Raw genomic sequence first — 16,923 nt, 5'->3', positions numbered from 1 at the left:
CTCATTGCGGTGGCTTCTATTGTTGCAGAGCACGGACTCTAGGGCGCACAGGCTTCAGTAGTTGCGGTGCAAGGGCTCAGTAGTTGTGGCTCACGGGCTCTAGAGCACAGGCTCAGTAGTTGTGGTGCACAGGCTTAGTTGCTTCGCAGCATGTGGGATCTTCCTGGACCAGGGCTTGAGCCCATGTCTCCTGCATTGGCAGGCAGATTCTTAACCACTGCGCCACCAGGGAAACCCAAGAATTCTTGCATTCTTAAAAAAAAAGAAATGTCTCCCCTAACTCAACCCACATCTTAATTTCAGCCAAATTTCTCTTATGATGGTAAGAGGTTTAGAAAACAATTTCTAAAACTTATATTGTTCCATCATTCATTTGCCAAGTGAGCAAGCCAGCCAAATATTAATTAGCATGATCCCATAAACTTATGTAGAGAAAGCTCTTTAACATATATCTATTTCACCTTCTCTCCTCTTTCTTAGTGCATAAACAGCGACTGCTTTTTTCCTGTCTCTTATGGTTGACCTTTATGTATTTCTTCTGGAAACTAGGAGATCCATTTCCCATTCTCAGCCCAAAACATGGTGAGTGTATATGTGGTGGGGAGAGGGAAAGTGTTGTTTATAATTTTCTAATTTGAAAAAAATCAAAATTTTTAAAACTATTGACTATGGGAAACATAGCAAGTTATTTCTCTAAAAAAGTCTGGTTTTGAACTGAATTTTTCTTTCGTCCTAGGAGGTATCAAATGCTGGTTTGGGAACAGATTTCTATCATTTTAGAGCAAGAGTTTTGACTTTAGGTTAGTGAATGAACTTTAAGGGAGTAATGAGTAGAGAAAGGTATCCTTAACTTTAACCTCCTAATATTTTATGCAGAATTATGGGAATGTATTTGTATGTGTATTTGGAAGTGAGGGATCCATAAGCTTTTATGAGATTCCCAAAGGGGTCTGTGACCCAGAAGAAATGGCCCCTGCTTAAGTGATAATAAAGATCATTTTAGGGAATGTATGTATTTTGGCAAAGAGCAATGACATAAAACACAATTAGTAGATGAAAAACTTTTTAGGAGTCAGTGTCTCTCCTCACACAAAAAAGTTCATCTTACATACAAGAACAGGTCATGGACATAGCCCTAATTTCTGTGCTAAAAACAATGAACAAATATCCCTCACCTAACAAGTTCTTCTAGAACTACTCCAGAAATAAATACTACTCCAAAAATATACATATAAAATAGGACTTCCCTGGTGACGCAGTGGTTAAGAATCCACCTGCCAATGCAGGGGACACAGGTTCAATCTCTGGCCCCGGAGGATCCCACATGCTGCGGAGCAACTAATCCCATGGGCCACAACTACTGAGCCTGTGCTCTAGAGCCCATGAGCTGCAACTATGTAGCCCCCGCGCCTAGAGCCTGTGCTCCACAACAAGAGAAGCCACTGCAGTGAGAAGCCCATGCACGGCAACGAAGAGTAGCCCCCGCTCGCCGCAACTAGAGAAAGCCCGCGTGCAACAACGAAGACCCAACACAGCCAAAAAAAATAAAATAAAAACAAAAGAAAACAAAAAAAAACAATTAAATTTCCTATAAAGATAAAAAAATAGATTAGAGCCTACCTGTAATAAATATACTGGAACTTTCATATACTGGAGCTTTTTTAAAAAAAAATACACATCTTTTCATTTCACTATCCTGCTATATTTATCAAGGTTCTTAGAGCAGAAAACAGATTCTACTCTAACTAGTTTAAAGCAGAAAGTGATTTATTACAGTGTATTAGGGAGTTAAAAACCGTGAAAGTTGTCACCTGCCACTCAGGACATATGATCAGGGACCAGACATTAGAAACGGCTTCAGCTGCCCCAGCTCCCAAGTGTTGTCACCACTCCCACGTTATTCACTTCTGTATTTGAGGTCTTACATGTGCAAGTAAATATGATGCAACCTAGGTAACATTCAGAACCTTAGCTTCAAGGAAATCTGGGAAAGAGCTTTTGGCTTTCCAGATTCTATAGTTCAAGAAGACGTGCTAGAAAGGCATTGGAATGAGTGTTTAATGAACCAGTGTCTTGAATCTGCCGTATCTCCCATGCATCCTTCCGTATCTACTCATTACCTAGAGCAGGGGTTTGGGGGAGAGAGGTTATAAGACTCTCCTGCAGGAGTGTCAGAGGAAACGCAGTTTTGAAAAGCATGTGCAACATCATAAATAACTGTATATTTTAAAAACAAAAATAGCTATTTTGAAATTTCACATAACATTAAATAAGTCCCCAAAAGTTAAGAAGCACCAGCATACCAAAAACATTCAAACTCTTATCATGTCATACAAGACTTTCCAAGTTCTGACAACTGCTCTCATTCTCTATCTGTCCTCCAGTCCTACCAAATTACTTGAAGTTCCTAGAGCTGTTCTATCAGCCTGGACAATGCTTCACATCTTGTCTACCTGGAAAATACCTATTTATTCTTTCAGTATTCAACTCTTGTCAGTTCCTCTAAGAAGACTTTCCTGGCCATCATTAGGAGATATTAATTGCTCCTGCCTCAGTGTACTTGTATCACCTTTAAAACTTATGATTACTTGTTTCCTTATCCAACTTCCTCATTAACCTGTGAGCTCCCTGAGGTCAGAAACTACATCTTATTTATCTTTGTATCCTTAGTGCCTAACATGGAACCTAGCACATAATAAGTGTTTAATACATATTTATTAGTGAATGAAAAAAGTTTTTGGTTCTCCAAGGTGGTAGACGCGCTCAAGAATGTAACACTCTGGGGCTTCCCTGGTGGCGCAGTGGTTGAGAGTCCGCCTGCCGATGCAGGGGACACGGGTTCGTGCCCCGGTCAGGGAAGATCCCACATGCCGCGGAGTGGCTGGGCCCGTGAGCCATGGCCGCTGAGCCTGCGCGTCCAGAGCCTGTGCTCCGCAAAGGGAGAGGCCACAACAGTGAGAGGCCCGCGTACCACAAAAAAAAAAAAAAAAAAAGAATGTAACACTCTGGGTAGGAATTTAGGATTTGCTAATATGGTCAGCATGCCCATGTCACTGTATGGAAAGATTTGGGGTAGAGAGGCCCTGATAATATAACTCTTAAACTATTTCAAATAAACCCCCAGAGAGACAGATTTGTTTGTGATACTAGAAATGAGGGACAGTAGTTGTAAAAGGACCCCAGGGCTGCTTACAACGATAGTGCAAGCTCACATGCAGTCCAAAGATGTGACTCTGTCACCTTTTTCCAGCTTTCTTCTTGTGAGCAGTCGGCTCATGTGACCAGTGCAGCCAGGCCATGCCCAAGGGGAGATGAAGACCATCACATCTATTGTACCTTCATCCATCCCTTGTTTAAATTCTGTGGGAATGTCCTGAAGAATACACCGAGAAGAAGAGCTAAGAAGATAGTTTCAGTATTAGTCTTTCTTTTGTGCTCTGGTAAATAAGCATTTTGGTTTTATTTCTGAATGTTCAAGCATCTAATTAATTTGACCCAGTAAGAGAAGTAAGTAGGAAGAAAAGTTTAGGCAGTGGCTGAGAAGCAGCCAGGCACCTTTTTAGAGCTTTCCAGGACTCTCCCAACAGCCAATATGGTTTGTTGCTATGGAGACCACACAAAAAACTGTAAGACCCAATCCTTACCTATATGAAAAAATGTCCGTGAAAGTATTCCTTGTGCAGTGGCTGAACCTAGGAAGGTTGGAAGACATTCCATAGTGGGAAAGAGTAAGAGAGAATAAGAAATCATATGAAGCTAGAAGGAATCTCTGTGAGTAAATAGCAACAGTGAGATGGTCTTCTGCAAGTCACTTATCCATCTGACTTTCCATTTATGAGCTGGAAAACAAGAATTATAATGATTAACCTTTACTTCATAGAAATGCTGAGATTAAGTAGATAGTATCTAAAGGTACTTTAAACCAGAAAAAGATACTTAATAAAGGGACATCACCTTTATTAAGAGAATAAAAGGAGAGGGGACTTTGTTTTCAGTTTTTTATATTTAACAACCTGTATTAATCCCTTGGATTTTTTTTTATTTTTTTTTATGTTACTGGGCGATAATAATGTACCCACAGTCTACAAACATTTGTTGAACACCTTCCATGTGCCAGGCAGTAAGAAAAGCAAAGTTCAATAAGACATGATTCCTTCCTGTAAAGAGGATGCAAATTCAAGAGATATGTGGAAAGTAGCATCAACAGAATTTGGATGAGGATTTATTCATTCGTTTAACATTCTGCAAATATTTATTGAGTACCTAGTTTATATTAAGTGATAGAGATACAACCATGAACAAAATAAACTTGGTTTCTGCCCTCATGAAACTTACAGTCTAGAAGGAGGGACTAAATAGTAAATTGGTAAATATATAAACACATAGTTGCCAATTGTGATTATTGTCATCACGGAGCAAACAGGTTGCTGTGATAGAGAATAATGCAGATAAGGATATCAAATTTAATGCAAGGCCTTAGCGTCAACCTTTCTGAGGAGGTGGTATTCAAGCTGAGATTTAAAGGGCAAGATCAAAGGTAGACCCAGCAGGAAGGCACAGGAAACATCATGTAAAGCCCTGAGGTAAAAAAAAAAAAAAGACTGGTGTATTCAAGAGTGAGTAAGAGACAGAATGGAGGCTAGTGGTATAGATTTTTTATTTGGGTGACTAGATAGCTGATGATGTCATTTGCTGAGATAAGTAATACAGAAGAAGGAAGATAATTTTAGTTTGGGATATGTTGAATTTGAGTTGCCTGTGTGCATCTAAGTGATATTCAGTAGGTAATTGGATACACAAGTCAGGAACTTAGGAAAAAGGTATGGATTTATCTGTCCTCTTGGAGATAATTTCAGGAATCTGAAAAGTTAGACATCAACTAAATGCCATTAGGTGAGACTGGGGAAACAGGCAAGATCACCCAAGGAAAATGTATAGACAGAAATGAAAGAAGGAATTCTGGCCCATGCAGAGCAAAAAAAAAAAAAGACCAAGGAAAAGCAAGTAGAGAAGGAAACGGGAAAACCAAGAGAAATTGTGGTATGAAAGCCAAGAAAGGAAAATAATTTTTTTTTTTTTTTTTTGCGGTACGCGGGCCTCTCACTGTTGTGGCCTCTCCCTTTGCGGAGCACAGGCTCTGGACGCGCAGGCTCAGCGGCCATGGCTCACGGGCCCAGCCGCTCCACGGCATGTGGGATCTTCCCAGACCGGGGCACGAACCCATGTCCCCTGCACTGGCAGGCGGACTCTCAACCACTGCGCCACCAGGGAAGCCCAGAAAATAATTTTAAATAGGAATGATTCAGTGTCATAAATGATTAAATAAAACAAGGATTGGAAAATGTTGTTGAATCTTGCAACCAGAAGAAAATTTGTGACCATATTATAATAATGGCTAAGAGTCCAAGCTCTAGAGCTAGACTGTTTGGGTTTTAATCCTGACTCTGCCCCTTGTTAGCTGTGTGGCCTTGACTAAGTTACTTGACCTCTCTGTGCCTCCATTTCCTCATCTGTAAAATGTGATATTCAATAATATCCACCTCATAGGGTTGTTATGAGGATTAAATTAATTGTAAGTAGAATACTTAAAACAGTACCTATTATATAACAGGTGCTTGGTGAGTGTTACCTATTCTATTGCCATTACAATTATTAATCAAAGTACTTTTCATTGGGTGAAGAAGAATGGGTTAAAAGCTGAATTGCAGCCAGTTGAAGAATAAATGGAGGTGAAAGAAGCTTGGCTATTAACGGGTAGATAGAGAGGATTGGTAACTAGATGTAAACTCAAGGCCAAGGACAGACTTTTTCTTAGGAAAGAGACTTGAAACTGAAAGGAAAGAACCAGCAAAGGCGGAAAGATTGAAGATACGAGAGATAAGAGGACAGGAAATGGAACAAGATTTTGGAGGAGGTGGAAGGGAAATTAGATCAAAACCGCAGGTAGAGAAGTCTTAGCTTCGGACACCATCTTGTTCTGAGGGGGGCAAGTTGTAAGGATGATTACAGATGTAAATATTTATAGTAGAATGAAGGTAGTTTATGTCTAATAACTTCTTTCTTATATAATAAGCACATTAGCTAAAAAGAACAGATTGGAAAAATGAGTTAAAGAGTATCTGCTGAGCGGTAGGGGGAGACATGGCTGACCAAGGGCGAGAAAAGGATTCCTTAGTAGTGTGTGATTTCTGTTAAGACTGGAGACCATATACCTGTAATGGCATCAATGTCAGTATGCATTCTAGCAGTTTGGGGCAGCTCAGTCATGGGCACAGGGAAGGCAGAGTGTTAGACTGATCCAGAGTTGGAAGTTTGCAGGATCAGTGCTTCAGGAGAAGAGCAGAGGACTGAAAGTCCTGGAGAGAGAAGTTAAAGCAAACAAGCTTGCAGTCCAAGCTCAGCAAAGAAGGAAATGGAAGGTCGGAGGAGGCAAAAGACTAGAGACCAGCAGTCATAATGACCTCTAAAATGATGTAGTGGATGGAAATAGAGGCACAAGAGGACTCAAATATTGGAAGTTCAGCTTCAAAGCTAGTAGAATTCCTGAACTACAGCTCTGGCATTAGGCCTTAGGAGTGGTTGGCTGAAGTGATGCTACCCTAGAAATAGGAAGTGAAAACAAACTTAAACTAGTGTTTTCCTGTGACACCAAACTTCCTGAGTTATTCTTAGCATTGCTTTCTGTCATATATCCCCAATACATCAACAATAGCATTTATTTTAACTACCAAGTTGATTTTCAGCCTTCTCAAATAATAGGAGACAATTGATAATTAGAATACAACTGAGTATCTAAAACTCACGTACTTACATTTGAATTACTCATTCTATAAATTCAGCCCATTTATTAGATGCATTATGTGCATATTGATGGCAAAAATGAATAAGACAAAGGTAGGTAAAGAGCTTATGACATTAGGGGAAAATGTATAGATTGAAGTTAACTATAGTAAGAAGTGGTATCTGCTATTTATATTTTTCCAGCAGTTTTGCTTTCCTAATTTTTTTGCCAAACCTTTTACTAAAAGTACTACCTTACTTTGTTAGAGTTCACACTACCTTGAATAAATAGGCAATAAGTGTTATTTATAATTGTTGTTATTATTTTACTATTACCATTACCCAAGAATAGAGATGATTCTGGAAGCATTTGGGATAAGAAGAAAATCAATAGACATATTTATTAGAGAAAAATCTACATATTAATAATTAAAATTTAGCTTATGTTAAGTTAGCTAAACGTAATGGTTGCTGTTTTCAGTGATGTTTCCTTTTGCTGTGCAGATAAAAGCCTTTTTACCTGTATCACCTGGCATTAATGTGCTTTGATATTTTTAGGGATCTTGTCCATAGAACAACTCATCAGCCGGGTAGGTGTGATTGGAGTGACTCTCATGGCCCTTCTTTCTGGATTTGGTGCTGTCAACTGCCCATACACTTACCTGTCCTACTTCCTCAGGTAACAAGAGTTTTGTCTCTTTTCTTTTTTCCCATTACTTATTGAATACGTATGTCACATTGTGCCACCATCATTAATACTTAAATATTAGATCTATGACATTGCCTTTTTACTCTTCTCTGTCCTTATGGGCATTGACCTAGAAATCTTTCAAATAAGTCTTATCACTTATATTGCTTGCCCTTGTTATTTGTCCTACATTTATTTATTTTTAAAATGGCAATTTCAATCTGACCTTCTCCACCCCCTTTTCACCCCCACTTTTTAAAGACACATTTTTAGTGGACAGCAATGTGAGCTAGTCTCAACTTGAGCAAATCAGTTCCTCCCAAAAGTAGAACAGTAGATGACAATGCCAAGTTAAAACTGTGCATACACGTATATCCTAAATGTCACTGGATCAAAGTTAAGCAAGTCTATAAGAGAGCTAATTACCTTCCACTTCCCTGAGGCCCCAGAAGAATTAGCTACTAAAAAATGACAACAAAAGCATTTTTCTTATTATAGTTATTTTAATATTCCTCAGAAAAAATACAGTTCCATGAATTATAGGGTAACAATTGAGGTTTATGTGTTTCTCCAGCTGCCTTGTATTATGCCCAGGGATGGAACCCAAAACTTTGCTAACAGCTTGTGCTTATTATAGGAATGTGACTGACACAGATATTGTAGCCCTGGAACGGCGACTACTCCAAACCATGGATATGATCATAAGCAAAAAGAAAAGGTAAGATATCAGCACATTAATGCTATTAGAATTTCTCAACAAGGAAATTTGACATGAATTGGTGCTAACAGGGAATTTCATCTCATTTCATTTTTAAGTTAGGGAACCATCAAAGACTTAGTGTCTAATCTTATGTGAAAGAAAATTTTCAAATTCAACCTTAGTTCCTAACTTTAGATAAATTCTCTTGAGATAAATTTTAGAATAACTTTTATATTTGAAGGTATTCTACACTGGATGTTTTAAAAGTCTTTTGTGCTGCATTTTTACCAACTTTTTCATGCCTTATTTCAACTTCCCTTTCTCCAACTACTTTAAAAAATCCTTCAAGTCTTCCAGCTATTGTTGTTGTTTTTATTATTTAAAAACTACTTTTAAAATGTATGTTTTCGAGGCGACATTTCTAGAAATCTGTATCACAGTGGGTAAAAGCATAGGCTCTAGATTGACTATCTGAATCTGAATCTTTGGCCTACAACTCACAGTGTGACTCTGAGCTAGTTGCTTTATTTCTTTATGTCTTGGTTTCCTTATCTGTAAAATGGAAATAATAATAATGAGTTGACTAACATGTAAAGTTCTTAGAACAGTGAACTATACATAGCCAAGGAAAACTATCTAACTTATTAATAATCTCGGCAGGACAATCATTTGGTTTTAATACTTGGCCTTTATTTATTCATTCATATAGTCATTCACTTAATAATTATATAGAAAGCCTACTTTATGCTAGGCACTGTACTAAATGCTGAATACTACATAGAGATAGAATGATGAACGAGGTAATCTGTTCCTACCTTCATGAAGCTTATTGGTCTACTGTTTTTATTAGAGTTATTAGTGCTCATATAAAAATGATGTCATAGAAGTTTTAAATTGCATGAGTGTTTTTCCATTTCATGTTTCTTCTTTCAACACTTTACTGTGTAGTAAGATACATAATCAAGTCAAAGAAGACTTAATATAAGAGAGAACAATAGACATTAGAATGATAAAGAGGTCCAGATTCACCAACTAATTATTTATCTCCATTTGTATACATCTTTACTAAGGGAGTGGAAGTAGATACACATGTGTATACATTTGTTTACTTATATATGTTTTGTTCACATTCATGCTCTACAGTTTATTTTACATGAATGAATATGAATGTAGATTTTTAGAATATAACAACAAGAGCAGCATTGTTCAATATTAAAAGATACTTGTATAGGAACATACTATTTTGATTCCCATGATCATTCTCCCTTGTACTATGTTTATTTTATTTATATAGAAAGATGAATATAAAGTCATGACCCATGTCACTGTGGATGTGCACTTTTAAGCCATTTCATCACCAGTCATGCTGAGGAATTGGCTCTGATCTATACATGTACCCCTATAGACCTTGTTAAGTCAGGATCTGGGATGGTTTGTGGTCCTGCAGTAGGTCTTACTAAGTTGAGTGGCTCTCAGAAGAATCAGCCTCCCAACTTGACCTATTTATCACAGTTCTTTACCCAGTGGAGCTGACAGGGCAGATAGACAGCTAACATGACAACACTGCAACCTTTGAGGTTCATGCAATGTCCTTGCTATTTACCAAAATATTGAAAAAATGTTTCCAGAAACACTCATAGTTGCAGAAGAGTAGTGACCAGAAAACATCTTTCAATTTAACAGCAGAGGTCCCTAGTGAGATGACATACACAAAAAATAACATCTGTTGTGTACAGAAAAGTTAATGGTTGAAAATGGGGGCAGGAAAGAGGCATACTGTCTTCTCACTTGGAACACTGAATAGAGGATAAGGTTTATAGTATTTGGAAAATATTCATCAAAACCCTAGTTCAGATAGTATAAATATGCTGAGTTAGTGATCAAAGCCTTTCAGCTTTTTTCAGTTTGAGAGAATTAAGTGACCTGTTATTTTGTTTTATTTTTTTCTGTTGACTTAGATTTTAAAGCTTTTGTTTTGGAGATCTATGATATAACTGAAGTATAGTCTTTTTTCACAAACAATATTAGTTTTGAAATTGTAGTATTGTAGAAGATAAAAAATACAGTTATGCAACTAACTACACACCATGGTAAAGGAAAAGAACTTGAACTAGACAGTCACTTTACAAGAAACTTGTTAAGTCATCTTGAGCAAATACTAAACTGTCTCAGTTTTCTCATTTGTAAAATGGTGGGGTTAACTAAAGGGTCTCTAGGATCCCTTTCAACCCACAAATTCTGAATTTATACTTTTTCACACAGCTTATGACATACAAAAACAAAAAACCTAGAGTACATAGAGTATGTAAAAGTTAATGCAAGCTATTACTATGAGGAAAAACCTTATCTCTACCCTTGAATTAGAAACAGGAAAAATTGTTAAAAACAAATATTCTAAGGCAATGGAAAATGAACAGAGACAGGTAGAAATTTGAAGAGTGTCAGGTAACTGCATGTTTGTGGTTTTCTTGCCTCGGAGTGCTCTTCAACCACTGCTCACTTAAGTATACAGATTGATAGAGTTCAAATCAGCAGAGTAACTGGAAAATTTAAAGGGAAAATTTTGGAAGCAAGAGAAATGCAGAAGGACTGAGATCTACAATCTACATAAAAACTTTGCCCAAATCCCTGCCTCATCACTAAACTATGCATGTGTAGAGGAAATACCAGAGAGTTGAGAAGTAGGCAGAAACTAGAAAGGGGTCTACCCTTGAAAGACAGCATTGCCTCTTAATGAGATTTGCAAGTTTGTTGTGTCTTTGACTGAGTGCATTGTCTGAACAGTATGTAAGTTAGACATTGTTGGATGACAGAAAGTGACAGGTATGTAAGTTAGACAAGTTGGATGACAGAAAGTGAAATTCTTACTGGCTTGAGGTGTCAGAAGGTAGAACTCAGGACTGGCAAAGCAATTAGAAATTTAGGAGGGATCCCTAGAAACAAAGGGACCACAGAGAGGGTAAGCAAGGCCTAAAATCTGATTATAAAATCTGCCCAAATTCTTTGTTGGCCACTAACCTGCTCAGGCTCAGAGGAAACCACCAGAGAGTCAGACTAAAGAAAGAGCCGCTCAGAGTTGAAAAACTGAGCAGAAACATTAGTTACTGCACACAGTAAGTATGACAGTTTCACATTTCAAGTCCAGGTAAATTAACTGCTTACTAGAACAAAGAAAGAGCAGTCCTCAGAAAAATAAAACAGGTTCCAAAGCCACTAAAACATAATATCTACAATGTCAAGTTTTCAATCAGAACTTACTAGACATACAGAGAAACAGAACTGTGCAACCCATATTCAAGATTAAAAGCAGCTAATAGACACTTAACTCCAGGGGGGCCCAGATAACAGATTTAGCAAACAGACTTGAAAACAGCTATTATAAATACATTCAAAGAAATGAAGAAAGCATAATATTAATTAGTGAACAGAAAAGGAGTCTCAAAAGAGAAATAGAAACTGTATTTTAAAAAAGAAACAAAAGAAAATTCAAACCTGAAAACTACAGTAACTGAAATGAAAATTTTACTATGTAGACTTAGCAGAATTGAGATGGCAGAAGAAAGAATCAGTGAACTTGAAGGCAGGTCGATAGAAATTATTCAGTCTGAAGAATAGAGAAATCAAAGATGGAAGAAAAATGAACAAAATCTCAGGATGAAGCAATATCAAGCAGTCTAAATACTTGTAGTTGGAGTCCTAGAAGAAGGAGAAAGGGGCCAAAAAAGTACTTGAAAAAATAATGGCCAAAAGCCTTCCAAATTTGGTGGAAAACATTAATTCACAGATCTAAGAGGCTTAAGTAGGGGAACCACAAAACTCCACCTAGGTTCATATAGTCAGATTGCTAAAAGACAAAGATAAAGAAAAAATCTTGAAAGCATCAAGAGAAAAATGATAAATATAGGGGAACAACAAAAAAAGTAATGGTTGCTGAACAAGGTTATAGGATACAAAGTAAACATACAAAAATTAATTGTATTTTTATATTACTAGAAATTAAAAATATAGTACAAATTACAGTCACTCAAAAAAAATGAAATACTTAGGTATGAATCTAACACAACACATACAGGACTTATATGCTGAAAACTATGAAGTGCTGATGAAAGAAATCAAAGGTCTAAATAGAGAAACATACCATGTTTAATAGATTGGAAGACTCAACATAGTAAAGATGTTAATTCTCCCCACATTGATGTACACGTTTAATGTAAGTCATTTCAAAATCCCAGAAAGATTTTTTGTAGATACACACAGAATTATTCTAAAGTTTATATGGAGACACAAAAGTACTAGACACTTTTTCAAAATAACTAAAACAATTTTGAAAAAGTAAAATGAACAGTATCAGTCTATCTGATTTCAAAACTTATTATACAGCTATAATCAAGGATTATATTGGCAGAGGTATAGACGCATAGACCAATGGAGCAGAATAGAGGACTCAGACCAACAGAAAAATGCCCAACTAATTTTTTTACAAATTTGCAAAATCAATTCAGTGGAGGAAAGATAGCCTTTTCAACAAATGGTGCTTGAACAATTGGACATCCATAGATTTTTTTTAGATGAATCTCGGTCTAAGTCTCACACCTTATATAAAAGTTAATTCAAAATGTAAAACTATAAAACTTGGTAGAAAAATAGGAGAAATATTTGAAATCTAGGACTACACAAGAGTTCTTAGACTTGACACCAAAAGCACAATTTTATAAAAGGAAAAATTGATAAATTGGACTTCATCAAAATGAAAAAATTTCACTCTGTGAAAAACCTTGCTAAGAGGATGAAAAGAGAAATTACAGACTGGGAGAAAGTATTTGCAAACCACATATCTGAGAAAGAACTAACTTTCAGAGCTTAGAGAAAAAAAAAATCAAACAGTCCAGTTAGAAATTGGGCAAAAGACCTGCACAGACATTCACTGTACACGTTTTATAAATGGCAATTAAGCACATGAAAAGGTTTTTTAACATCATTAGCCATTAGAGAAATGCAATTAAAACTATGAGCTATTACAACATACCTATTAGAATGACTAAAATAAAAATTAGTGACAACAACAAATGCTAGTAAGGATGCAGAGAAACTGGATCACTCATACATTGCTGGTTAGAATGTGGAATAGTATAGTAACTCTGGAACACAGTTAGGCAGTTTCTTAAAAAAACTAAACATGCAACTATTACACAACATAGCAATTGCATTCCTGGGTACTTTTTCCAGAGGAATGAAGACTTATCTTCACACAAAAATTTGTGCCTTAATGTTTATAGCAGTTTTATTCATAGTAGCCAAAAATGGAAATAATCCAGATATCCTTTAATGGATAAATGGTTAAAGTGTGGTTTATCCATACCACAGAATACTGCTGAGTAATAAGAAGTTATGAACTACTGATAGATGCAACAACCTGTATGAATCTCCAGAAAATTATGCTGAGTAAAGAAGCCAATCCACAAAGGGTACAGACTGTATGATTCTATTTATATAACATTTTTTAAATGACAAAATGGAAGTGGAAACAGGTTCGTGGTTGCCAGGGGTTAAAGAAGGGCTGGGGGGTGGGAGGAGGGAAGTGGGCTATACAAGGGCAACATGAGGGATCCTTGTAGTAATGGAAATGCTCTGTATTTTGACTCTATAAGTGTCAGTATCCTGGTTGTGATATTGTACCCACAAGATTTCCGTTGGGGAAAGGTGGGGAAAGGGTACATGGTATCTCTGTATTTTTTTTATAACCCCATGTGGATTTATAGTTACGTCAAAAGAAAATGTTTAATTAAAAAAGTAATTGCTGACTTCCAACCAGAAGCGATGGATACCAGAAAACGGTAGAATGGAGTATTTAAACCATAGTAGACATTTTTCAGCTTCTTTACATGCAAACTACCACCAAGTACATACTTCTTCTAGTGATTACCTGTTAGCCTGTTGTGGAACCACAGTGCAGTGTCTGTCATCTTTACATGTTCAAGAGGTTCCACTCCACAGCCAGTCATTATGTTTATTGTATTATAGACATTGAAACTAAGGACAACAGAAATGCACTTCTGTGCACCCTATCTCCCTCTGCCTTCCTTTAATCCAGCATGGTAGGTTGATGTAAATGAGTGGGATAGAACCTCTTCCCTTTTGCTCCAGCTTTCCCAACTATGAAAATAGGAAAACTAAGACTTATGAGTCTCACCAAGTCAAAATCTCCCTAGGTCTGAGCCTCTTCTTGGCTGTTCTACATCTTCCAATAATGCTGAGTTACAGTGAACATGTGTAATTAAAGGAAAAGGCAGAAGGAGCTAATACAACTTGGGAGCTATATTCCATTTACTCAGTATCCCAGTAAAGGTCATTTTAAGGAGGAAACAGTTAAGTCAGTGTGGCTAACACACTTAATATTCTTTATTGTTAATATCATTTTAGCCAATGGCTTAAAGAATTTAGCCCACAAAAATACCATTTGGTATTTGTTACCATTGGTTCCATTTGTATTGGTCCTAACCATGAATACCAATGCTGCTTCTTTATCCTTACCACTTCGATCTCTTGTCATCCTTTTGAGGTTAACCTTGAGTTAAATTTTTCTTTAGTTCTACAACTCTTTTTATTAGAGTCATTCTGCTTTATTTTAAGCCTGTAGGCCTTGGCCTATTGTACTCTTCAAGTAGCCATTAATGCACAAATGATCTGTTTTTCCTCACAAGGACCCTATTCTATGTGGTGGGCTGGAACATGGCAGCAGCCACCACTGAGGCGGTAGGTCCTTCCACAGGCTGACAGGACAAGCGGAAGGACAAGTTTTCCACTGATTTACTCGGTAGTAGGGGGAGACTGTCGTTAAAGGGAGAATGGTGTTTTAGAAGAGGCCAGGTTTATGTGATTTCCCGAGGTTTTTGTTTGTTTGTTTTTCTTTTGTCTGCTTTTAAAGAGGAAAGAAAAAAACATTTATTGAGTTCCTACCCTGTACCTGATCCTTTAGCTAGGCACATTAGCTATTGTTTTATTTTGTTTTTAAATGATAATGTTAATACTTAAATATATTATTTCATTGATCTTCACAATCATCCAGAGATGAGGAAATGAAAACTCTAAGGTCTCACAGTTTCCCAGTTGTAGAGCCAGTCCTCAAATTTATTGCCTACTCCAATTCTGTGCTCCTTCACCTATTCCACATTCCTTCTGGGAGTGTATGCTTTTCCCTCAGTTGTAAGTGGTGGAAAAGTGGGGCTCCAGAATTTGAATCCTTCCCTGAACAGCTCAGCAAATGAAAGGAGCAGTTATGAGACTGGAAAGCAGATGAGAATGGACTATGAGGGTCCATGCTTCCTTGCTGAGGTTTTATATTTTATTTCAGGATGGCAATGACACGGAGGACTATGTTCCAGAAGGGGGAGGTGCATAACAAACCATCAGGATTCTGGGGAATGATAAAGAGTGTTACCACTTCAGCACCAGGAAGTGAAAGTATCCTTTATCCCTCTGCTTGATTCTTTTTCTCAACTCTGGACCAAGGGCAGAAGAAAAAATAGTATTGGGATATTCTCTTCTAAGATACCTGACTGCAACAGAGTTCAGCTGGCCAGGGCTGGGCTTAGGAAATACAATGTGTACAGTCATCTTTCCAACAGCCATAGAAGATCATAAAATAATAAAACCATTGTCTTTGAACTGAAGGGGTCCTAACATGTCAGTCTTTCCATTTTACAGATGAGAAAATAGACCGAGAGAAGTTGTCACACAATGGCTTGTGGCAAAGATAAGACCAGAACTGTGGTCTCCTCAGTTCTTTCCACTACACTATTGTATTTCCCACCTCTGCAAAACCACCACAAAACAATGCCTCCCCCAAATGGATGGTTTGTATATGAGATTGTAAGGGCCCATTTCTAAAGCAGTCAGTTTTAGAAACAAACAATTTTTAAGCAGCTCTGTATCTCCAGTGACTTTTTGGTTTAAAGAATCAAGGAGATTGGGATAATGGACTTGTCTTGGCCCAGCTGGTTGCAGTGTTAAACTGATTCCCAAATTGAGTAACCAAATCTCTTTGTGGCTACCAGGTTATTAAGCCGGAATTTGGGGTGGGGGACTAGAGGTGAAATAGCATATTCCTGCTTCATTCTCTGGCCTGAGGAAGAACAGATTCCCCTGTGCCTCAATTGGAGGAAAAGAATGTAACCTATTCTTGCTATAAATTATGATATATCTTTCTGGTGTGAAATGAAGGTAAGAATTAGAAAAAGAAAAAAAAAAGTAGGATGACCACAGGAGAGAGAAAAAAAAGATGACTTTAAATTCCTTTCTCGTCTCCTATTTCCAGACAGAGTGCTAAGGGGTAAAATGATGAGCAGAGGTTAGCCTCTCTCCTCAAGGAGCTTACTGCCTAATCATGGAAGAGCCAAACGTGTAACTCATTAAACCGCATTATTCAGTGGCCTGGACCATGCCAACAGCAGCCACTACTGAGGAAGGAACTGAAGGGCATTTGCTGATTTGGGTAAACTCACAGAGAGGAGGGAGGATTTGGATTAAAGCCAATGCTTCTGTTTTAGAAGGGGCTGTCTTTACTATTTTTATTACTTAAAAATTCATAAAGGCCAAAGTTTAGGTTTAAGCTGTCTTAGCAACACTAAGTCAAGTCAAAAAAGTGTCGGGATTATTTAAGATCTCTGAGTCCTTTCCTAAATGGAGAGGATAATCACATGACCTCACTGAGTTCTTCAAAAGTGGCATAGCGTAATGGAAAGAGCAGCCCTTGGAG

At 37.4% G+C, this 16,923-nt stretch overlaps 1 protein-coding gene across 4 annotated transcripts in view; it reads left to right on the top strand.

Moving 5' to 3' along the window:
- Positions 1 to 16,923, top strand: part of GPR89A (G protein-coupled receptor 89A) — a 47,033-nt gene that overhangs the window by 16,268 nt on the left and 13,842 nt on the right. For 3 of the 4 annotated variants that reach the window (XM_081216841.1, XM_081216842.1, XM_081216840.1), the window contains exons 5-8: positions 481 to 582; positions 7,339 to 7,459; positions 8,106 to 8,186; positions 15,520 to 15,629. In XM_081216841.1, coding sequence (XP_081072967.1) covers positions 481 to 582; positions 7,339 to 7,459; positions 8,106 to 8,186; positions 15,520 to 15,629 — 414 coding nt within the window. Of the gene's footprint in view, positions 1 to 480; positions 583 to 3,250; positions 3,441 to 7,338; positions 7,460 to 8,105; positions 8,187 to 15,519; positions 15,630 to 16,923 lie in introns of those variants that run through there. The other variant, XM_081216843.1, reaches the window with a different exon arrangement.

This window comes from Mesoplodon bidens (genome assembly GCF_964165515.1).
Source record: "Mesoplodon bidens genome assembly, chromosome: 2".
Classification (NCBI taxonomy): domain Eukaryota; kingdom Metazoa; phylum Chordata; class Mammalia; order Artiodactyla; family Ziphiidae; genus Mesoplodon; species Mesoplodon bidens.
Note: the sequence above shows the minus strand (reverse complement) of the source record. Positions and strands in the feature narration are given on the sequence as shown.